Here is a 24,431-nt window from a genome sequence, read left to right on the forward strand (position 1 = left end):
TAGACAACTTTACACCTGTACAATAAATACAAATAGTGAATGGTCACGAGTGCAATGGTACGAGATTTCGCACGAGGTGAAAGATAGAGGCGAGTTGAATAGTGCGCCTCATCTTTCACCGAGTGCGAAATCTCGTTCCATTGCACGAGTAAAGACCATACACTATTTGATTTATACAACGTCCAAGTAGATCTTTTTGGTCTAAGTAGGCCTAGAAGTCTATATATGTATGAAAAATATAGCCATACTTACATGTGGATCCACTGCGATTCTCTTTCTGGCTTGTGCAATCTGTGTAGATACAGGTCAAAGCTACACTAGCGCTCATACACGTACACTAGCACTACGTACACTGCGCTAGCTGCATACGATCCTCAATATGCAACACACAGTACACGCAGTACCGTACAATTTCTCGAACCGTGGAATAGAACGAAAAAATCAAACCAAGTTGCACGCAAAAATAGAACCAAAATTGCATGGTGCGTTGAATGGAGTACTTCTTGGATATCACGTCACCAACAATCCTCCAATCAAATTACAAGGATCTACTTGGACGTTGTATAACATGTAATAAATGGTCACTAATATACTATAGGTACATTGATGTGCCTGAAAGAAGGTGCTATTTTACACTACCAAGGTATACAAAGTGAACATAGGGATTCTCTCCATACCCCATTTATCCTAAAGCCTATAAATTGAGCCAGTTTAAACTGTTTTGTGAACCCTTTGGAAAAACAGGCCATTAGTCCATGTATACTGCACACATGTCTATGAATCTACCATATTTTTTTCTACTGGGAGCCCCATACATCAATGGCAAGCACCAATAAATTGCCATTACACATAAAATGTAGAGTGCACTGTAAATTAGCATGATATACAGGAGGAGCATCAGTACTGTGTCATAAAGCACGGTGACCAGAAACCAACCCTCTTTCTCAATGTTCTTTGTGCTTATGCTGAGCCCAAAGCAGTTTGAACCACATCTGAAACCATCTCTGACAGGTGTGTAAAAAAAAATGGGCTTGACAAGATCGCTTCTACTGATGTGAGTCAGTTGATGTCAAGTGCCAGACAATTCAGAGCAACTTAGAGATGATGTCTGTCCAGCGATGATGGGGGTGCACAACCCATCACACAAGGCACGTAAAACAATACCAGACTATGGGAGAGCTTAGCCGGCTTTTAATACCTTCTAAGATTTGTGTAGCATTGCTCATATCTGCTGAGGAATGAATTTAGCACAAAATACTGAGAGTAAAAGGAAATTCCTTTCCTGCCAGATTCTGAAATCCCCATAGATCTTGCACAGGAACAAACAGGTTTCTAAAGGCAATGGGTTAAGAACAATTTGCAACTTAACAAGAGAACATGTTTGCAATGATATCTATCCTTAACCTCCCCCTGTCTCCTACAGTACTCTCATTAGAAAATCAGCCCTTATCATTAATACTGGAATGATATGCTGAGGATACTGGTACGGTCACATACCAAGTTCATAATAGTGACATCTCAGAAATGGGGTGGGACATCAGCAGCGGCAGATGAAGACTTGTCTTCCTCAGCTCACAAAGACATTTACAATCATGCACACTGGCATGCATCACCACGGCAACATCTTCTGACGACTCTCATTGTATTATATCAACATATGGTAGGCATTCCTGATTCCATCTCACACTGCTATTATCAATCAGCAATAAAAGAAAGACAAGTTCCTCGAAACTGCTACCCTTACAAATGCCTAGGTTATACCCATGCACACATAATCTCTCTGTATCATTCTCTTTCAAAAAGAATAATTTATGATGAAGAATAAATGATCATATTTGTACCTTCCAATCAAATCCTCTGTGATTCAATTAGACTCTCCAACAGCAACAATTATAATATCTTTGTTTCTATGTTGAGACAAACGAACATGGCAAGTCCTCATAGACTTTGAGGCATCGCAATCTTTTGTTGGGATAGGTGTGGCCACAATCAGAGATGTTGAATCTTCTCCTTCTAAGAATTCTGGGAGGAGGGCTGGGGGACTATCAGGAGGAGGAGACGGGGGTTTCACTGAGCTTCCGTAACCGCCTCCTGCGAATCTCGTTCTGGTCGGCCTCATCTGGGACAATTTCTTCCTCCACGGCAGCAGCAGCAGCAACAGCTGAGGCTAGGAGACCTTCTGAGTCCTCAGCCGGAGGAGTGAACCCAACAGCTCCCTCCAGGTCAGATAATTCTGTGTGAGAAGAGAATATGAGATTCCTTCTTGAGATGTCATCTGAGCTGATGTAAATCTAGCTGTCATCTCATATACACAATTACCAACATGAGCGGTGGAATCATGTTGCTAATGTTCCTGTGTCAAAGGTCACATTCATACATGTTGTGTGCTCAGAACATGACCCTGTTTTAACCCTAACAGGGCTGGGGGGCAGAATCCGCCCCCCCCCCTCGACGTTTCGCGCTATAATTCTGTAATGCGAGAAGGCCACGTTGCGAGGCTTCTTGACTTTCTTTGTTCAAGTCTTGCGCAACTTTTGAGACCAAATTTGCAACATCCGCACATACTTTTTCGAAGCCACGGCCATTTTTGTAACGGCATGTCGCTCCAAAACGGGCACAATTTTGTGATTTTATGTACATTTCCTATGGAAAACAGTGCTCTGTCATGAAAGTCATAAAAACCTGATTATTTTTACAATTAATCGCTTTCATTGATTAATTTTAAGCTAATTATGGCAGAAAAGTGGTCAGTAACAATTTCCAATTAAAAAAACAAAGAAAAACCAAAGTTGAAAAACCAAGAAATACATAAGAAATTCTGAAAACAACAAAAATACATAAGAACTTAAATGAGTTTTGGAAGTTTTTGTGATGTACAATTGTTGAAGATGCTAAAACAGATTTACAGACCAAAAAGTAGACTCTCAATGCTTTTAATTAGGCTAAAATATGATCTCGAGCTTAATTTGCATAATTAATTAATTAAAATTAAAAGTTGATTGTTTCAAAAAATCTTATGACACAATCTTGTAGATTATGATGTGGGTGTCACGCATGCCAAATTTTGTCGCGAGATGGCCAAGATCTCGGGGGGGGGGGGGGGGGGGGGCGGAATCCGCCCCTCTCCGGTTGTAGTATGGCCAAAAAAGCCCCGCCTGATTAGGGTTAAAGGATATCTGTGACAGTTTGCTACTGTCTCCAATCATGGTGATCAAGTGATTTGGTCATTTATGTTTGCAACTTGTCACCATTTTATACTGATTAAGTCACAAAACAAGCGGACTTGACTTGAAAATAAGAAATTTGACACTTCCTCAACAAAGTGACTTCTAAAATACCTTCTATCCTTATTTCTAAAGGATTAGTCTGATGGAATATGTCACACAATTCAAAGCCTGTCTCACATACAAAAAAAAAAAAAAAAACACTGTCACATAACCAGTTGAGACCAACATTTGGGTCCCCTTGCTACAGATATCAGTATTTACCATTATCTGCCCCATCGGTTCTGGCTGTAGTTGATAACAGCGTCTCTGGAGCAGTGGAGGATGAATCCCTTGTCTGCACAGTTGGGGTGGGGACGGTTGTCGTTGCAGACGTTGTGTTCGTTGCAGCCGTTGACCCTGGGGTCATCGGAATCCTTTAGAGAGATAAGAACACAACATCACCCTTAGGAATAATAACCCTAAGCCACAGTAACACAAAAATAATAATTCTTTTACTAATATTCTTATTGCAATTATATTAATATAGTATACGAATACAATTCATTTCACTATTTCTATGCCTGTGTTATATCCTAAACATGATGATTTAGACAGGTCCTGCTGGCAAAGCTCCTAATTGTGATGAGTCTATGGGAAATGCGTGTTAAAGCAAAATCGGCTCGTCCTTAAAGGGGATGGCTAGTAACTGATCAGTGGGAATGCTGGGGGATAATTGTTCCAATCCTTGTGGGATTCATTTAAGAGTACATTATATATCTACTGTTGTGTGAAAATTATTTGCTTCAGAATGGTCTCATATTCAAGTAATGTGCAGTTTAATGTTAACGATTGCCCCGTCACTGTACAGGCATGCTAACCTGGAAATATTAATCCCCACTGATCAGTTACTAGCCATCCCCTTTACTGGGTTAAAATGGTTTCTCCAGTTCAAAGGTACACAGAGACAAGAATATTTATGTGGAAGTGATTGACTGACCCCATGCGATTGATGAGGGTGGTGTACTGTTGCATTTGGATGACAGCAGCGTCGAGAAGCGTCTGGATGTTCTTGAGACACTCCACTCTAGCCTGGACATGTTGTCGCTCCATACCTTCCATGGCCTGCAGTTCAATGTCTGACAAGCCGCTTAGGTTGGGAGGGGGCATTGGAGGTGGCATGCCTGTACAGGGGGTACACCAAAGACAGTATATGGGACTATACTAGGTTATAATACATCTAAAATCATTGTGAACGATGCAAATATCCACACCAGATGAAAAGACTGATTATCAAGCTTTTCATACTCGTTTTTGAGTAAAATCAGAACTGTTTTCCTGTTTATATTAAGTCATTATCCAATTATAGAATGAAAAGAAAAGAAGCAAAAGACTTTCCTCGTGATCAATCATCATGCCTCAGAATTAATGATTAATGCTTGCATCAGTCTTCAATATAAGCTACATACGTTCTTTGTGAATATTATACAAATTTGCACTCTGATTTTTCAACACATATTCAAGGCATATCTAATGCAGACAACTTCATATTTTCATGGAATTATTTCCAATCTTCACATCATGTCCGACATATTTTTTAGATAAACTGCATGTATTACAATTGAATAGCCTGCTGTTTTACCAGCTGCAATATCAAAAAGATTCCACTTCTAATTTATATCTTTCAATACTTTTGCAACTAATTGGTTCACAATAAACTTGGTTAAACGAAATCTACAATGGAAGCGATGGCACTCTCAGTGGTGCAAGTTTCTTGCTATTGATTAATTACACAACTTAAAAAAATTGTAACAACATTGCACCAGACACCAACATGTGTAACTACAACTTCATCAACCAAGAAGCACAAAATAATAAACGTTATAAAAATTTCATGCTCACAATCATAACACTAGACTGCTTACTGCCATTCTGTATTTCTTTGCTGTACTTTCAAATGGTATTTAATAGTGTACCGGGTTCTGCAGAATGGAGATTTTACCTTTTCACTTCCTGTAACATCTGAGACTAAAGAAGCCTCCAGATTCCCTGCAAAAAGTCTGCTGCTGCCTTTTATCAAAGATTAAAGGGGATGGCTAGTAACTGATCAGTTACTAGCCATCCCCTTTAAGACTTGCTCACAGAAAAGCAAAACAAAAAACAAAACAAAACAAAACAAAAAACCCAGCAAGAAAATGGATGACACCAAATGATTTCAGCAAACCTCTTCGCGGAGTTCACTCACCAAATGGCAGCATAGGGGGGAAGCCCAAAAAGGGGAATGCGCTGGAGACAGGAGGTGGGGGAAAGTTCGGAAGGGAGGTTCCTGGAGTTGTGGGTGTGGCCGTCGTACTACCTGCTGTACAGAGCACACAGTGAGAAGAAACTACTTACAAAGATGGTTGGTAAACTTAGCACAACTAAGATGGACGAAATCTGAATTTGAATGCATCACATCTTCAGTGCATTTTAATCCATGTCAAAGTCAATGCATGAATTTTGACAATTAATAAATCTATTTTTTCCTGCATATAATGTGGGGCCGATGCAAGAACATGAACAAGAAAATGAATTTTTTTCCACCAAGGACACATCCACTCTGTTCATTCTGACAATCTATCACTAAACTCTTCCTTTTTCAGTGCAATCATACTAATATATAAATTAGTGTTCAAAACTGCATTTCTTGTTTTACATTCATTAGATCATTTGACATCTTCTCTACATACAGCAACATACATAAAGGAGGATAAAAATCATATTTTTATATAAGGAAAAACAAAATGCAATCCATGTTTATAAGTATGCTTTCACTTTTCTATGACATATGCTTTCCTTCTAGCGTTTGCAGTGTATTCATATATACGTTTCATTTCATATTCATGAACTTCAAATTTAGCCATTTTTTGATCTTTCCTTCTCAAACAATTTGTCATCCAAGTAAATAACCCTCATTTAAAGGGGAACCTTACCAAAAATATACATGTGGATTCGGTGAATGCAAAAAATATTAGAAACACACACTTGTGAAGTTTGAGGAAAGTCAGAAAATGTTTTCAAAAGTTATTTGGTTTAATCCATGTGCCGTCATCGCTGGAGAAACAGGCTACACCAGTCTGTGATGATAGAGTTCAAATTTTATTCATTTATTCATGTTTTCTTTATAAATAATACAGGGTAGGCACACTCAGTTTGCTTATATTGCTTTACAATGGTGCCCTGTACATACACAAAATAAAATCCCATTTTCTTTGCTCAATTTTCCACTAATAAATAATATTCATTCTGGTCAGTTTTCCTGTTTGCGTTTGGTACATACTCAAAAAGCTGCATCACTTCGGTGATCCCTCGCATTTATCCCCAAGTTGAATTATCCTTCGGGTTTATGCCAGGTTCAAGTGTGTACATGTGTGTCACACACAAACACACTGTTATAGCTTCTGACCATTCAAGCATCGAGAATTTAGGGTTTCTGGGACAAACATTGAACTAGGGCTTCCATAGCTCAATCAGTAGAGCACCTGGCTAGCATCCGGAAGTCTCGGGTTCGAATCCCGATGGAATCTCATTTTCTTTGCTCAATTTTCCACTAAAAAAAAAAATAACAATACATTTGTAGTAACATGATTCACACAATTACATGATTGATGCAATGATACATTAATACAAAGAGAATACAATGAGAGGTCTATATATACATTTTTAAAAAGAAGTACACAGTCCCTTGAATTTTTACAGATATATGTTAAGGGCAATATCACTCTCTTTGCCTTCTGATGGAGGAAAGTCATTCATTATGCTAGAAAAATGAAAACATGTGGAATTCTCTTTACATTTTCCAAATGCTCTTCTCCCACAATGACATCACATCTTTTTGCAGCTTTTTTTTTTTTTGCCTCTGACGAAGATTCTGCTAGGATTGAAAGCTCAGGCCCCTTTTGACTCCTTTTTTTTTCAGCAATGACAGGACAAGGTTTTAACCTAAACTTTAAAATGTCAGTACTTCTGAACAGATCACCAGATTTTCCTCAAACTTAGCAGATAGTGATCTACTGGTATTTTTGCATTTACTGCACCCACATAATTTATGTTAGGGGCAAATTCCCCTTCAATGACCTGGCTTTGATATATCTTTGAGACTAATTGCCCACCTGCAGTTGTTCCAGCCCCGTCTGTCGTAGAGGAGGGAGCAGCTGATCCCTCCTGAGTAGCAGAGGGTGTGGGAGGCACGGGTGGTTGAGGGAAGGGTGCCCCGGCCTGGAAGGGAGGCATCCAGAATGGGAAACCTGGAGGAAAGGGGGGCATTCCTGAATGGAGAAGTAGATGATAAAAGTTGAAATGTCAGCATGGCAAACTGGATGAAGTATTAGCACGGTCAGCTTATGATGCTTTCAGGAAGCATGCTTTTCTCTTATTTTCCTCGACAGCATATACCCTGCAGTCTTTACACTCACAACTCATTTTCGGACGAGATGCAGAGTTTGCAAAGCATGGGGGAAATATTAGTTAAAAGTCTGAGCGTGATACAACAATCACTTTTTAAGGAGCTATCAATATTGTAGGGGCTCGCCCAACTTCCACACGTGGGCCCTGTTTTATCAAGATAAAGTTAGCGTTGATTGTGAAATCAACGCTAACTTCATCCAACTTGAAGTCTGCTATAACTTTAAATTAACTGCAAGTTTCCGTTTTACGAAGAGACTTAATAGTCGATTATAGTTACCCGGTATAGCTCATCACCATAACTTAATTATTGATTTAGTCCAAACTAAAAACACGGGACGAGGCTGGTTTCCAGTACTGTCTGCTTAAAAACAAAACAATACATTAAGCAAAACAAACAACAAAAACATGATTGTTTGCCATGGCCACGGATTCGTAGTCTGCTAGTGCAATGCAGTATTATTAGCGCTATACAGCCGCTGAATTAGAAGTATTAAGTTAGCAACAAAACCGCAAAATACGCCGTTTTGCGTTGTATTGAAAAAAGTAGGTTGATAGATCTAGCACATCCCGAGCTCAACGAAAATCTGCGTACGCGTGTACCGTAAAGATTCCGCACATACGTAGGATTACTTCAAGTCTTAATTCAATAGGCTGAAGTCCTGCGTGTTTACGTGTAGGATTATGGAAACTTGTGAGAGTGTGGTGATTACAGTAGCTTGTTTTTACCTCTACGGCGCAGATCGGCTTTGTAAAGAATAGATCGCAAGTCTACATCATCAACATGTCAAAATTCTAGAATGACTTAGACGCTCTAATCAGCAGTACGCCACTACGTGTTACGGTAAGTACAAACGACTCGCTGAACGTTATCTATAACCAGTTGGATCTCAAGTTACTGTCGTACTCGGTGCTATATAGAATTAAACTCTTTATTTTCTGTATATGCCTACTAAACTCTTAATTAGTATCTATTGCCGAACTAGCTCTACGTAGGCCTACGCACGTCAGAAATCACTGGTTTCCTCGCATATGGGTTCTTTGGCAAGATATGCATTACACACAGACGCGGTTCCAGTTACAGTTCTCGGTTACTTGCTTGCTGGCGATAGCTTGATTGGCAGGCGGACGGCGTGCCGAGGCGCCGGGCGCACAGGCTGGGATTGCGACTGCTGTCGAGGGTGTTTGCATGCAGCAGTCGTGTAAGCAATGCGTGCTGATCGTGAATTTCATGCAAGGAAAAGACCATAATTACATGAAAGAAACGCAACAAAATGTTAGAGAAAGGTTGGCATTTAACAGACAAACATTTGTGACAAGACCCCAGCTAGACTAGGAAAGTGTGACAGTCATCTTTCTTCTGTAAATTGCCTTACAATTGAGTCTACCTAGACTGTTTCTACTTAAAGTTGATATTTATCACCTGTTAAGTTAATCATAGATTTGGAGCGGTTGAGAAAACTTATGTGTTGATTTTTTAGGAAGTTGGAGTTGATGTCAACTCTGGGTGTCTTGATAAGACGGACTTCAAGTGGATTTGGAAGTTAATCATAGATTAAGTGGACTTAGAGTTGATTTGAGAGGTTAATCATAGATTATTTTGACTTAACGTTGAATTTATCTTTTGATAAAACAGGGCCCATATAACATCAGACAGATGCATGTCAAATGCCAGATCAAACTTTTTCATCATTTAGCTCCTCATTCAGGTTCCTTTGGAATTTTTTGCTATTCGTTACAATGTGTTTCATCATGTAATTCAATGAACGTCAAGAAGAAAAAAAAAAAGAGAACACATACACACCAATGGCTTCTCGGTTTGCAAATGATCCATTTACAACCAAAAGAACAGACAAAAAAAAAACATGGAAAATTGTTTGTCACTATGTAGGAATGGCTTCAATTTCAGGACACATTGCCTTACCTTGTCCTTGCATTTGTTGGCCTGGGGCCAAACCCTGCTGTCCCTGTTGGAGCCCACCGGGGGCTGCTTGGCCTGCCTGCCCCTGACCCTGCTGTTGCCTTAGCCGCTGACTAGCCGCAGCCACAGATAGCCGTAGGACATCCATGCGGCAGGTTGGGCAAGTCTGCTGGCGCTGGAACCAGGAGCGGAGACAGCTGCTGTGGAAGATGTGACCACAGGGGAGCTTCTTGCAGGCACCCCCTCCAGCGGCCCCTGCCTCGGCAACTACCATCTCCTCCCGGCAGATGATGCAAATATTGTCAGTGCTTGCCAAGTCTTCTGCTGTGGCATCAGGGTAGCTGCAGAAAGCAGGAGAGGAACAGGGTTACGAGTGTAAAGCATGGCACACAGGACAGGGCAGCTGAGTATCGGCAGAATTCAGTGCGAAGACACTGATGGTCAATCATGAAGACCCACAAATTTCCTCTCTGTTTCTAAACTGACATTTTGCTAATAACGGAGTCTTGGCCCGCCTACCACAGGCATAGATGTCAATGATACTCATCCTGTTGCCTCATTATAGGTTTTTGCTACAAATAAAATCGAAATTAATCTTATCTGCAAATCTAATAGTATGAAAAATAGATTGGTTATGTTCTCATCCGAAAAATATATAGCGAGAGATAACATGACAAAATAGTTGTTTGTGACAGCTCCCTGACTAATCTTCCTCCACACAGATAACTACAAACACATTTCACCACCAGCAACAGCAATCAAGATAACTTAACAACAATGGCAATCAAAAGATCATCTCAGTCAATCAATTGATTCTCATTAGAGGCTTTCAAAGGTAAAAACATGTATATCGGCATAAAATACACAACACGTGCTTCTACTTACAGTGTGTTCATGTTTCTGATGGCTCTCCTGGACATAATAACATCATGGACGGCCTTCTTGAAAGATCTGCAGGAAGGAAAACAAGTGAAATAATCATTAAATTCAATTTAATTGGCTACATCTCCATTCAACAAAAGGTAATACAAATAAAAAGAATACATTTGATTAATTATATTGTTAACAATTTGCCGGAAAAATGATTTGCACAATGTCCATGCAACAATCAAAAAGAATTTGATCATTTGCTTTTCAAAGTGCTGAAAAGAATTTTACGGCGAAAAAAAGTAATAAAATACATAGCAGTCATCAAAGAAACAGGAAAAAAATGGTAGCAAATTAAACCATTTTGTTTATTGGACTGTATGAATAAATTGCTAGACATACCTCTTTCAGATCTGACTAGCAACCAAACAATGCTATTCAAATCCCATCATGTTCATTGTCTAGGTGTTGCTGTGGTAGCAAACTTTTGAACATTTCAGAACATCTTATCGGCTATCAACAAAATTTCTGACCTCACTGAAAAGCGATAGTTGTGCAATAGTGGTGTAGCTCTTCAACTCACCTCATGGCAAGGTACATGGGTCTGATGGCAAAGAGTGGGAAGGTGTGGATCTTAATCATGATGGCCACGAATGCTGTGTACAGGAACACCTTGATGAAGCCTGCATGTAAAGCCAGACAAATAGGTTATGCCAAATTTAAGGTCTTTTCACTCGATACAAGACTTTATGCAATTGTTTGAAGATTTACCTGAAATGCTGCATCTAAGCCACATCATTCCATACATATATTTGCAACAGTCATCATCACATTAACTATTCGCCAAAACTATTGGTGCACAGTACTACCTCATACATACTTGATGATGTACAGCCCAATGTTTTTCTTGATTGAGATTTTGCAAAAATTGCGGCATTTTGGAGTTATTCTACACTTTTCACCCCTTACCTTTCACAAAATCTACTGAATGATCATAACCTGTCGAAGAATATTGTTCTACGCAGTCAACTGAATTTTGCACAGAAATTTGTAATGTTGAGTAACAACAAAAATGGTTTATTCTATAATTCGAACTTTACATTTGACTTTAAATAGACACATCTCACATAATCAAAATGTGATTTGCCTGCTTATGACTCATCATTTTACTTTGTCTACTCACTGGTTCTTGAAATGTGACATTGGGACCTTTGATCTTATTATCACGTATCTGAATTACAATTTTCGCAATTTTAACCCTAACTAGGCCGGGGGGGGGGGGGCCTCCGAGGCCCCCCCTCGACGTTCCGCGCGATGTATAGCTAACGCGAAAAGCTATCGCCGCGACGTTTCATGACTTTTTTCTTTCGAGTCTCCCGCATCTTTTGACACCAAATTTGCAATGCCCAGGCGCGCGGTTCCGAAGTTGTGCATAAATATGTACGTGCATGTCAGACCAAAAATTGCTCAAAAACGTGAATTCATGTACAATTTCAATGCAAACTGTGCTTACAGGCAAATTTCATAAAAGCATGTTTATTTTGGGGTTTTATTGATTAAAATCAATTAATAACATATTTTCTTGTTCGGAACAATGTCGCGGACAAGTTTCGTCGAAAAAACAATGAAAAACATAAAGTCGAAAAAACAAGGAAATACATAAGAAATAAAAAAACAATAAAATACATAAGAAATTTTTTCTGATGGCACAATTTTTTTCTCTTATATTTGCTCAGGACACTAAAAAGAATATCTAAACAAAATATGGGCCCATTTTGAACTTTATTTACTGATTTATACCAAATTGTCTGATTTCATGCATCATTATGCATAAATTAGCATAATTTAGCATAAATGATAATTTTTTTACAATTTAATTTTGTAGTACTTAAGATTACATCATAGGCAATGTGTGTGCCAATTTTCGTCGCGATCGCGCGGTCGACGGCCGAGATCTGGAGGCCCCCCCCCCTGGGCTCTATGATCTACCTAAATAGCCCGGCCTAGTTAGGGCATGGACCTTGGTCCATGGTTAGGGTTAAGAGATACATACCATTACCATTTTTACGATGATAACCTATTACTTACTACTTAGACCTCAAATCATTGTATAACCATCATAGCAAACAAGATATAATGGCACCTGACTCACCAGATTTGATACATTTACAGACAGCTGGGCACACAACCTAGATGTGAGAACATGACTTTAAGTTACGTACTGCAAAATATCAAGCCCACACATGTAACCAATACAATACAGACAGATGTCATAGTGGACACAAAGACACACATGTAAACACAAATAAATATAAAATTCAGGTAAGGAACCAGCCTTTTCTCACCCAAAATGAGGTCTGTGTAAAGCATGTACACAGCCTTGCTCTCCCATGGATTCTCGCTCTGTAGATCAATCGTGTGAAGGATGTACTTGAAGAACACATTGACTATCACTGTCAGCAAGATGGCATACTGAAAGCAAAACAAATGTAGCTTTTACGATGGGCACACCTTCCATATCAGCATGCAGTAATTCAGACACAGTTAAACCTAATCAACTACATTTCACTGAATGGGACAAAAATCTTATTTTGGTCACAGCAGTTTAGTTTGTATAACAGGAAAATTCATGCTCATTAGGCCTATATGAAGAATGGCATTTGCATCATAACATTGAAGTGGCATAATACTAACGAAAGTGTATTTCTACCAAATATCTCCCTAAAGCAATAGCTCTACAGATATTTAATACTCTTCAATACTCCTTACAACAATTGCATTAAATTTTTTTCTTGGCATTCAACTGCATAGCTTTGTGAAAACTAAGTTAATAATAAACTTTGAATTTATTCAAATTCATGAAATTCTTCCATCGAGGTGTTTTCATTGCAACTGATTGACAAATTGCCCTACATTGACGTAAATAATCAATCAGTGGCAATGAAAACACTTCGACGGAAGAATTTCATGAATTTGAATAATTTCGCAGTACCCACTGCATGCTATTAGGATTAGAACCAACACTTGCTTTTGGGCGAAAGCTCAGTGGTCTAGTGGAGATAACGCCTGTCCGGTGATCAGGAGGTCCTAGATTCGAATCCTGCTCGAGTATGTACGGCCATGATCTTTAATCATGGCTTCTACTAAAACACTGATCAATTCAGTGCTTATTTACAATGTGTACGTCAATGTAGGGCAATTTGTCAATTAGTTGCAATGAAAAACACCTCGACGGAAGAATTTCATGAATTTGAATAATTTCGCAGTACCCGCTACATGCTATTAGGATTAGAACCAACACTTGCTGTCGGGCGAAAGCTCGGTGGTCTAGTGGAGATGACACCTGTCCGGTGATCAGGAGGTCATAGGTTCGAATCCTGCTCCAGTATGTACGCTCATGATTTTTAATCATGGCTACTACTTAAACACTGATCAATTCAGTGCTTATTTACGTCAATGAAGGGCAATTTGTCAATCAGTTGCAAACTTTGAATTTCTCAAGAATGAAGTAGGAATAGGATGGAAAGTACTAAATGAACTTTCAAGAGACCATTTTTTACCTCAAATCCAAAGACAAGCTGCACTGAGGCTCCTTTTGTGAGTGTGCTGTGGTAGGCATAATTGATGAACATGAAATCAAGGAAGCCCAGAACTGCAAGAAGCACTGCAAGGGAAATCAATCAAAAGAAAAACATCATAAACAAAATATTTAGAAATCAAGATAGAATAAGTACAGAGCAGTAGTTACCTCTGCATATGTTCCATATCAACAACAAGAATAAAGTGGGCCTATATCATACAACACTGCACATGAGCATGCAGCATGCAAATAGAACATGTAATATATAAATTCAGTTAGCGATTGAAGTCCAGTACAGGGTAACAGCAAAACCAAGAAAGACCAAATATAAACTAGAAATGTCGCTATGGCGACTGATGCCTCTGCCATAATGCATGATTCTCCCAATAGGCGTATAGTACAATGTCTTCACAATGTGTGATCCATGACAGTTTCACATAAGTGGCAAAATATTGAAATGACAGGTTTGTCAGAAATGTCTTGAACTGGGTTTGCTTTAATTTTCTAAGAGTGCAGGTATACATATTTGGGGAATTGAGAATTTTTACTTGAATTCTGACAGACCTTTTTATAAGTTTATGCTTTGAGTGATTTCCAAGGTATGAAGAAAGGGTGTAATAACGGTACAAAATACATTTGGTTTTTTATTTTTTTGTTTTGTTTTGTTTTGTTTTGTTTTTTTTTTGGGGGGGCGCATTGAAACCTGTCTGGCCTTTGACCCTTAACCTTCTGGCTGGAAATTTCCCAGAGAATCTCCATTAGGTAATGCATGTATTAAGTTTTGAAACTAATAATGCAAGCATTGCACCATATACTAGTATGTGAGGGAAATAGTAACATTTTGAGGAGTTAACCTTGACCTTTGACCCCTGACTATTGACCATAACCCCTAAATTCCCTAAATAATCTCTGCCAGTCAGTACATGTGTATGTACCAAGTTCCACAAAGATACATCATGTAAATGAAAGCGGACGGACGTACGGACGGACGGACAACCCGAAAACATAATGCCTCCGGCACCACTTCGTGGCGGAGGCATAAAAATAATGAACCAAAGAATACCATAATAATTGCAAGAAATAAAAACACCCCACGACGAGCAAATAATGAACCATAAATACTGGCAAACTCCTAATATCAGTCAAAAGAAAATCACATTCCTTTCATGGAGTCTTTAAGTTGCTTGAAAACTTGGCAAGAGATACAATGAACTTACTTAGGACTCTGAGATGGAAGAGCCATGATATAACGGGACTTCTCTCCATCTGTAGGAAAGGAAAGGAGAGGAAAGCTTAACAAGAATTCTACTCCTAATGTCATTCAGGGCTGACCCTGATATGACCTGTCATGAAATTTGGCTGAAGAGGTGAATTATTTATACCCGACATTTGAACACTCAGTCAGCTTAAAGCTGTAGAGTTTAACTCTTCTGCAATAGCATAATAGTACACATTTTTATGTAAATAAAGAGCTTCCACTACAATTTGATTTGTAGAGTATAACATCTCAAAACTTTTTTTTTCTCTTCATGAACATTGTTTACAAAAAAACAAACACGCAATTCAATTACAGCTGTTTTTTTCTGTTATACTGACTAGGTGACAATTATGTGTTGTGTTTGTTTTTCCTATTAGGGAGTTACACACAATCACACTGAAACTGTATACACTACTTGACTTACAGGCGCAAATTCATGAGCATACAACCCCATGGACAGTTAAATTGCATACACACACAAACATACGCATGCACACAAACACAAACACACATACACACACACAATACAAATTTCCCAATTTGTAACTGCAATGCTGATGCATTATTTGAAATTTACTTACATAATCGACACGGTCTTCAGCCAACCAGTGAAAGCATTTGAGGAAGAGGAGCAGCGTAAACATGGCCACAAATCTGGGACTGAAGTCATCTCTGAAGACTGTGAAGGCCAGGCAAGTCTCTGTCACAGCGTACCATGATCTCTCAATCAGGTGCTGTGAAACATATATATAATACAAACATAGTCACACGTGTGGTTTAAAAAGAAGCTTTTTGTCTCCATTCTCCTTTGGCACATTTCTGGAGTCTCATACAATGCTATCTGACAGTATTCATGAAGCACTTCTCTAAGTCTTTTCTCATGTGTCTACTGAATGTTGACAAAAAAATACAGTATAATATATATTATTAGGGGACTCACGTCTCTGGCAAAGAAGACATAAATTCTCATTCAGTACCAATGATCATAATTTTCCTGTTTGGTTAAAAATGCTATCACACAAATATTGTCTGATGCTGGTACAGTATGCAATTAGTGAAATCTTTGTAAGGCTTTAGCTGTTTTGTTGTGTGTCTTTTTTTAAAATACTTGACAGTCATGCAAGATATATCACACCTCCAAAACAGGAGAATGCCTTATCTGTAAAATGTCCTTAATCATTCATATCTGTATTCTTTCCAGTTGAAATAACACATATCACCCTATCCAGCTGCAATTAAAATGTTGAAATAGGGACAAGATATGTGACACTTAATATTAAAATGCATCATGAACTATTTGTTTCCATAATATGTGATCACATTGGAAGTTTATTTGCAAACCATACAAATAATCTACAGTGACACACACATAGTTAAAAACAAAATAAAAAACAAACTTTTTTCACAGAATACTACAGGTGTACCAGGTATGAGTCACATTAAAATGTTAAAACATATACAAACCTCCATTTCAGCAGCTCGAAGCTGGCCGAAGAAAACCTTCTTGAATAACTTGCCCATGAGGATGACAATTACAAATGCCTGAAGATACAATACCTGTTTAAAATGATAAAAAAAGGCATGAAACTCTCCAGTCACGTGTATTTTTACCTCTTATCAATTTACTATATAATCAACTAGACTAGACCTAACCCGGGGCACTCCTTGTACACAGTTATACCTGTTCGGGCTGGTTGTAGGTAGACTAGATCCAGGCTGGGCCCAGACTGCAGACTGTCCAGAACTCTATATCACAAGAAACATTTCTGGTCTTTCTTTTCGATTTTCTGTCTCCCCAGCACAATTGGCTACAACAGCAACATTGCACTGGCACAAAATTCATTTACATAATACAATCTATTTAGTTCGGATCCCCGTAATCTATGATAATCATTCAATAATCGGTATGCGTATTTTTTTTTAATGACGTCAAAAACCCACCGAAATCCGTCATCAAAATCAGGTCTGTAAGCGTCCGTATTGCTTCACTCCTCATCTTCTGCATGTTATTGAATGGCAATCACTCTCCTATACTACAACGTAGCGAGTCGGAGCAGAAGTGATGAGCTAGTCGGAGCAGAAGTGACCCATGTAAAGGTCAAATCATGAGAGCAGCACGCGCGGAAATACATGTACGTAGAAGACGACAAGCTTTACGTTACACACGTAACGCACGGGCGTACATAAATGCTACCAAGGTACCTCGGGTTGAGCGTTCGTGGTAGTTTGTTGATTTTGTGAATCATCGCACAATCTACTACAAAAAATTTAAATATAAGGTTTGGATACCAACAAAACACCAAATTCAACTCAAACATCAGCAAAATACGATATAGGTGGGTGGTAAAAATCATCTTACTGTTAAAATCAAACAAAATAAAAGACATTTTTTGTGGTCTTGCCGTCAAAAGCGACGGTCGTTTACAACGTTTAAACACTAGTACATGTCAGACTGCTGTGCTTCGCACAGCGGTCTGGTCAGGCTACTTAACTAGTAGAGTAAAATATCCCGTTTGCGGCAGTTTAAGCATTGTTAAGGGTTTTTCCAACTTGTAAACAAATCAGGCAAATTATTTTCAACCATTTCATATATCATAGACAAGATTATTCATTAACGCAATTGTTTTCATAAAAGAAATTTACCATTGACCAACGCAGTTCTCATGATTTACCAGGGCAAAACCCGGCACAATTTTCGCCGATAAGGCGATATGCGACGTAGTATTTCTGCTTGCGGCACGATGTACAATCCCCATGCAATACGCGCGTGCTCCGCGATCTTTAGTTGAACGCCTTCACATGTCTCGCGAACATTGCGTAAGTGCCAATTCCCATTGCGAAAGCACGTGAAAATAGCGGGCGCACATGCATTGGCCGCAAACAAGATTGCAATTCTGGCGGTGTTGTTGATGTCTTTCTCGTGTTTTTCTGAATTTTTTCGATGGTAACATCCACTTTCCGAACAAAAATGGCGGCCCACATCGGCTCGCGAAAGTTCTATTTTATGTAAGGATATGTTTTCAAAATCCATGAGCATCGGGAAAAAGAAAAAAAATCAAGTTTCTTGGACCATTATTTCTTAATTGTTATGTTAAGAAGTATCGAAAATTTTATTTTGGATGCGATATGTTGTCATTTAGGTGAGAACATTTCACTTTTGTCAGAGATTGTGCCCTTTTTATCGGTTGGTTTTTGTTGATTGCTAGTGTGTTAGTATATGTGTAGTGTGCATGTAACAGTGCAATGCTGTGTTTAGCGGTATATTACCGTGCATGTTGTACCTGCCGCGAACGGCTGCACGGCTGCTTACTGACGCAGTTACTCTATGTAGTATGGTAGGTGTGCAACCCACCGACCGGGTGCATAACGACTGACCGCGCATTATAATGGCATTGCGCGTACAGAAAGAAAATGTACGCATGGGACTACGCGCAACGGTGTTCGATTCTTCACTGGGCTACGCTACCGAGTAAAATGAGGCGAAAACAAATAAGTATTCCCTCTAAATTAACGAAATTTAGCAAAATCGAATAAGATTTATCATGTAACTACATATAACTAGGCCGGCAGTGGCCTACCTTTGCTGACTCGTTGTTAGATGTAGAGTATCCTTCCGTAATAAATTTGACGATTTTGACCGCAAAATTGTCACCGCCGCTTGTACGATCGTGCACACACGTTACACATACACATTGACATAATTATTTTGTCGCCCGCTACGACTGTACGAGTTGAAGCAGAAACGAGAAATGAATGTGAAAAAACAAACCGACTCATCTAATTTATTTCAATTACGATGAAAAGTTTCCTAATGAAAATCAATTCAAATTCATCAAACAGTCCTTCAAAAGTAATATCGAAGGATTCAAAATATATTCAAATATTATTGGGGAAAAAATGACGGCTAGAAAAAAACAGCGGCCTGTCGAAAAAAACGCATTTAAGTGCCCTTTATACATATTGTCAGGGTGGTCGGTTGAAATGAGCAGGGCAACTGAGTGCTGAAAAAATGAGACCCCACGCGTTCGAAGCCGCCATCTAGAGCGCGTACCTCAGATCGCATTTTCAGTGCACGCTTGTGAATCCGGAGTATTTTCTCCACACGTGAGTAAAATTTCAGGCAAATTGTGAGATTTTTCACGTTTCTATTGATAGAAAAACGTTAGGTGGCCGGTATGAACACCCAACCATACTAACGTTACATATGTCAGTGTATGTAGGCCTACATGTATAAATGTATGATTGATGATGTATCAATGAGTGAAAAGGTTTGTTGGATAGAATTTGCATTGATGCATGGTGTCTTTCAAAAAAAAAATCATACGATTAACTTAGATAGTAAATTGTCGGTAAATTTACACCTTTCAACCATGACCAACTTAACAAGTCCAGCCCTGCACTGCACACGCACATTTACCTTGGACACAACATCGATTACTGCGTTTGGGACTGTTCTCTCGCGCCTGGTATAGGACTCTACACATAAAATACACATCAAAAGGAGAAGAGGGTTACTTACTGCCAAGCTTGGGTTTGACTTTGTAATATACACAACAGACGGGTAAAACTGTTTTTTCTGAACATAGGCATGGCCTAGAACAGTTGCAGTCAATGCAAAACTGGTTGCAGTCAGAATGAGTCCCTTCATCTTGAAATTAACTGTAAAATCCACCATGGGGAAAATGTCAGTCCACCCTAATAATACGTGTAACAAGTCTAACAACTTGAATAACACGTAGCTTTCCAATGTTTTTATTTAAATTACGCCATCTACGACAAAAGTCCAAATAATGTCCTGCTAGCTAGGATCACAGAACTCTTACACATAGAAGAATCACTCGCCACCCCGTTTTGTCGCCGTCGCTCGACTCATTGTCACGTGACGTCCGCCATTTTGCTTAGCGGAACTTTTTTGCGTGCAAATCCCAGCAGACGCTATCCACGTACAGTGACTGCATGTTGTACCGTGTTTTTCTGACGTTCCGAGACCCTGAGCGAGGCATTAAAATGCCGTATGTTGTGGCTGTAAACTGCACAAATCACTTGACAAAAGGATTTGGAAACAGGTAAGTTTGACACCAAGCCATGATGAAAATAACAAGTAATTAATTCCCCAAGTAACGTTACAATTAGCCGGATCGGTCGTATGTTGGCTTTCTTGTGAGCGCAGTAGCAAAGGTAGTCCCAGACACTGGATTTTGTGTTTGCCGTCGACATATCTGTTTACCACCAACTACTGTACCAAAATTTGCAAAATAAAAAAGATCAAGTAGGCCTAATTTAAGCCCTGGGGCTATACACTCTGTACGTTGTGTGTTGGGGCAAGCAGCCTTGTACATGAAAAAAAGTACTATCTATTTATGTAAATTTCAGCTTAGGTGTAAACTTTACACGTAGATTTATTCTTGTCTAGAACATCTAGCTAGAGTCACAGTACCAGTGGTGGGTCAGTGTCAGTGACAACACTACAGTCGTTTAGATACTAGATTGTCTAGACTGACTGTGTACTCTAGTATTAAAGTAGAGGAGTAGTAGTAGTAGTAGTAGTAGTAGTAGTAGTAGTAGTAGTACGAACAGTTGTAGGGTAGACTTAAGTTCCAATGATATTGATAATACTGAATAAATTTAACTATTCTAGTATATTACTCAAACTATTTACTTTATACTAGGTAATGTCAGTGTCACGTCAGTACTGAGTCTGTAGATTCTAGTTTCTGCCCAATTTCTGGTAACCTTTATCTGTTTATTTTTACTTCTGTCTGAATTAGCTAGACCTGACTGATGCGTAACTCACTAACTGTTATTGCGCTGACAAAGTCTCTTCTTACAACAAAGTTAGGGGTGATTATTGGGTATAAACTGTCGGCTGCCGGTGCCTTGTTATTAATCTTATCAGGAGCTTTCCATGGACCATGTCCATGCATGCAATCATCATCATGCTTGCCGTAGTTGTATTGTAGGTACACATGTTTTATGATTATGAATATGAGGTCTATACAAATCTGATATGGTAATAATTTTCACATGTATCATATGTTCTCTGTGTGTTAAAAATCCTAGATTTCCAAGAAGGGGTGTTGCTCTTCGCCAAAGATGGATTGTGAACATGAGAAGAGACTACTGGATTCCCAAACCATACTCTACCTTGTGTTCTGACCACTTTGAAGAGAAGTACTTCGATCGCACCGGCCAGATAACAAGGCTGCGGGCAGATGCTGTACCAACTTTATTCAACTTTCCACAACATCTCATGAGGGTACATGCAGAAGAACAAATTTTAATTTTGCATGTTAGGTGTTTGAAATTTGAGTTTTAGTTTTGAAATCCGTCCGACCAGGAGCAGACATATACCCTTGTGTGTATGTCTGCTTCAGAAACGGATTTGAATCTACCATCACATCGCATCCTGGTCGCTGATGAAGAATGCGATGACTAACCTGTTTGGTGTCTTGTTTTAAATAATGCGCTTTCCTTGCCAGGATAAAGCGTTTTGAGGTCTATTGCCATTTTAGGTTTTTATCACATTCACTTCTGTTCTTTCAAACTATATTGCAGGATTTCATTTTAAATGGTGCTTAACCTAACAAGAGCAAGTGCAATTTTGCACTACATGGGTATATGAATGTATTGCCTTTGTTATCATTGCCAAGAATGCCTTTCATATTCTTGCCAGACAGTGTCCATTATTCATGGATTTATTTTTATGTTGTTGCCACATTGCCAATTTAATGCATGTTCATGAAACATTGCTTTCGCAATATGCAATATTTGTCATACATGTATTCGCGAGACTTGTCTTGCCTACATATTGTTGCCACGTTAACATTTCGTACTATACCATCATATGTTTTCACACTCAGAAGGATTTCATTTTGAATTGCGCTTGAAGCGAACAAGTGCAAGTGAAATCATGGATTATACAGTATTGCCTTTGATATTTTTTTTCATATTCTTGCCAGTGTCCATTATTCATGGTTTTATTTTGCTGCCATATTGTATGCTAAGTGATTGTACATGCATTTGCTTTCATGATATACAAGACATGTAGTTGTCATATTTGTGACACTTGTTTTGCCTACATGTACATACTTTGAGATACAGTGTAGTATGTTTTCACACTCATTAGATTTCACTTTGAATTTCGTTTGAAGCAAACGGGTGCGTGTGAAATCTTGCATTATACAGATGTTCATGTATTGCCTTTAGTTGATATTGTTATGCCAAGAATGCATTTGATATTCTTGCCCGACAGTGTTCATTATTTATGGATTTTATGTTGTTGCTATATTGCATGATAGTTGATTATACAGGCATTTGCTTTCGTGATATACAACATTTGTTGTATATATCTGTGATACTTGTTTTGCTTACATGTTGTTACCAAATTATGTTTTCATACTACACATTGTATGGGGTAGTTTTTGTTAAACTCATTACTAAGGATTTAATTTTGAATCATGCTGAGCTAACAAGTACAGTGTACAAGTGAAATCTTACATTTACAAATGTATTGCCTTTAATACTGTTGCCAGGAATGCCTTTGGTGTTCTTTTCAGTGTCCATAATTCGTAGATTTATATTGCCATAGTGCATGCGGATCAACACAATATGTTTTCATACTATACCATAGTGCGTATTTACACTCATTAGGATTTTCTTTTTGAATCACGCTTGAAGCTATCAAGGGCAAGTGAAATTGTGCACTATATTGCCTTAGATAATCTTGCCAGACAGTGTTCATTATTCATGAATTTTACGTTGTTGCCCTATTGCATGTCCATTATAGATGTATATATGCATTTGCTTTTGTGATTACAATAGTTGTCACAAATTTGAGACACTGGTGGTCTTGCCTATCATTTGCATATGTTCCTGACGCATGTACTGCCTGTGATTATAGCCGCCGTATTAGGTATGATAATGGTACGTGTACTTCAAGCAAATGGTATATCACTGTACTGTGGTTGATTCTCAGCAATCAACTTTGACCTTGATAAATGTCAAATTGTAAAAAATCAGGAAAATTAACTCTGTCCAACTTAACTTCCTGTTTTTTTTTTTGTGGGAAGACAATCTTGAAAGGAGTTCATGCTTGTAATGTGTGTGTGTGTGTGTGAGTGTGTGAATACATACATATATATATATATATATATATATATATATATATATATATGTATATATATATATATATATATATATATGTATATATATATATATATATATATATATATATATATATATATATATTGAGTACCGGGTAGTCTACATGTTGGTGCAGCAATATCATGATATTGAAAGTAAAACAGGAACCAAGTTCATGTTGATCACCAACAATTTATTTACAGCACACAAATATTTGAGTGATTCGCTCTTTCTCAAGTGTTGTTGCAAATCGCTCAAAAATTGATGTGGTGAAATAAATTGTCAGTGATTAGCATGAACTCGATTTCTGTTTTATTTCATGTATACAGATATACAGTGTATATATGCCTATAGGCCTATTGCTTCCTATACCAATATGTGCAATAGTGATTACTACATTGTACTACACACTACTAATGATAATGATAACAGCAGGAATATATATAATTAAGGTGATGTTGTCTTCCAAATTTCTAATACAAATGTATGTTGAATGAGTATATGTCAGATGGGGAAGATGTATTACATGATCATATCCACAAATCATTGATTTTTACAACTGGACTGACTGGAAATTTAATTTGACCTGTTTAATGGGAGAAAAATCAAAAGCACGAACACACATCTTCTTACAATATCATTGGAGGGGAAAAAATGCAAGACATAGGGTTGAGAGGGGTATCAGAAAAATGGCAGGACACAGACAAGGACAGGCGCGCGTCTTAGATTATTTTATACCAAAGCAGATCACGTCTCCGAAGTCAAATAGATCTATCCGAAAGGGGAAAAACACCTGTTTCAATACAGACAACTTTCAGGGAAGAGTGTGAAATAAATAACATAAATGAGTACATGAATCTGTGGTCAACGCTGGATTGAGAAGTACCAGTTTCACAGTTTACAAGTTCAAGTAAATATCAAGGGCTATAGCGGCTGTCATACTGTCCGATCAGTGAGTTGACCGTACCGTACTCGCGAGGAGCTGCGGAGGTTCCGCTAAGCAACATGGCGGCGTGT

At 38.5% G+C, this 24,431-nt stretch overlaps 1 protein-coding gene across 2 annotated transcripts; it reads right to left on the reverse strand.

Annotated features, from left to right (window-relative positions):
* Positions 1–508: 508 nt before the first annotated feature.
* Positions 509–19,960, reverse strand: LOC139737648 (E3 ubiquitin-protein ligase synoviolin B-like). Of its 2 annotated transcripts, none has more exons than XM_071648324.1 (14): positions 19,792–19,960; positions 16,737–16,829; positions 15,854–16,006; positions 15,232–15,280; positions 13,995–14,098; positions 12,780–12,906; positions 11,018–11,117; positions 10,453–10,518; positions 9,571–9,908; positions 7,355–7,510; positions 5,449–5,559; positions 4,204–4,387; positions 3,489–3,640; positions 509–2,233 (listed from the first exon to the last, which is right to left on the reverse strand). In XM_071648324.1, the coding sequence occupies exons 1-14, from the start codon at positions 19,945–19,947 to the stop codon at positions 2,046–2,048; spliced, it is 1,977 nt and encodes a 658-aa protein (XP_071504425.1). In that variant the 5' UTR covers positions 19,948–19,960; the 3' UTR covers positions 509–2,045. The 2 variants fall into 2 exon arrangements, with proteins under 2 accessions (XP_071504425.1, XP_071504424.1); XM_071648323.1 differs by having other exon boundaries at positions 5,449–5,562.
* Positions 19,961–24,431: the final 4,471 nt, after the last annotated feature.

The sequence above is a fragment of the Diadema antillarum genome, unplaced genomic scaffold (genome assembly GCF_040938485.1).
Source record: "Diadema antillarum isolate AM-2024a unplaced genomic scaffold, OU_Dant_1.0 seq00000697_RagTag, whole genome shotgun sequence".
In the NCBI taxonomy this organism is placed as follows: domain Eukaryota; kingdom Metazoa; phylum Echinodermata; class Echinoidea; order Diadematoida; family Diadematidae; genus Diadema; species Diadema antillarum.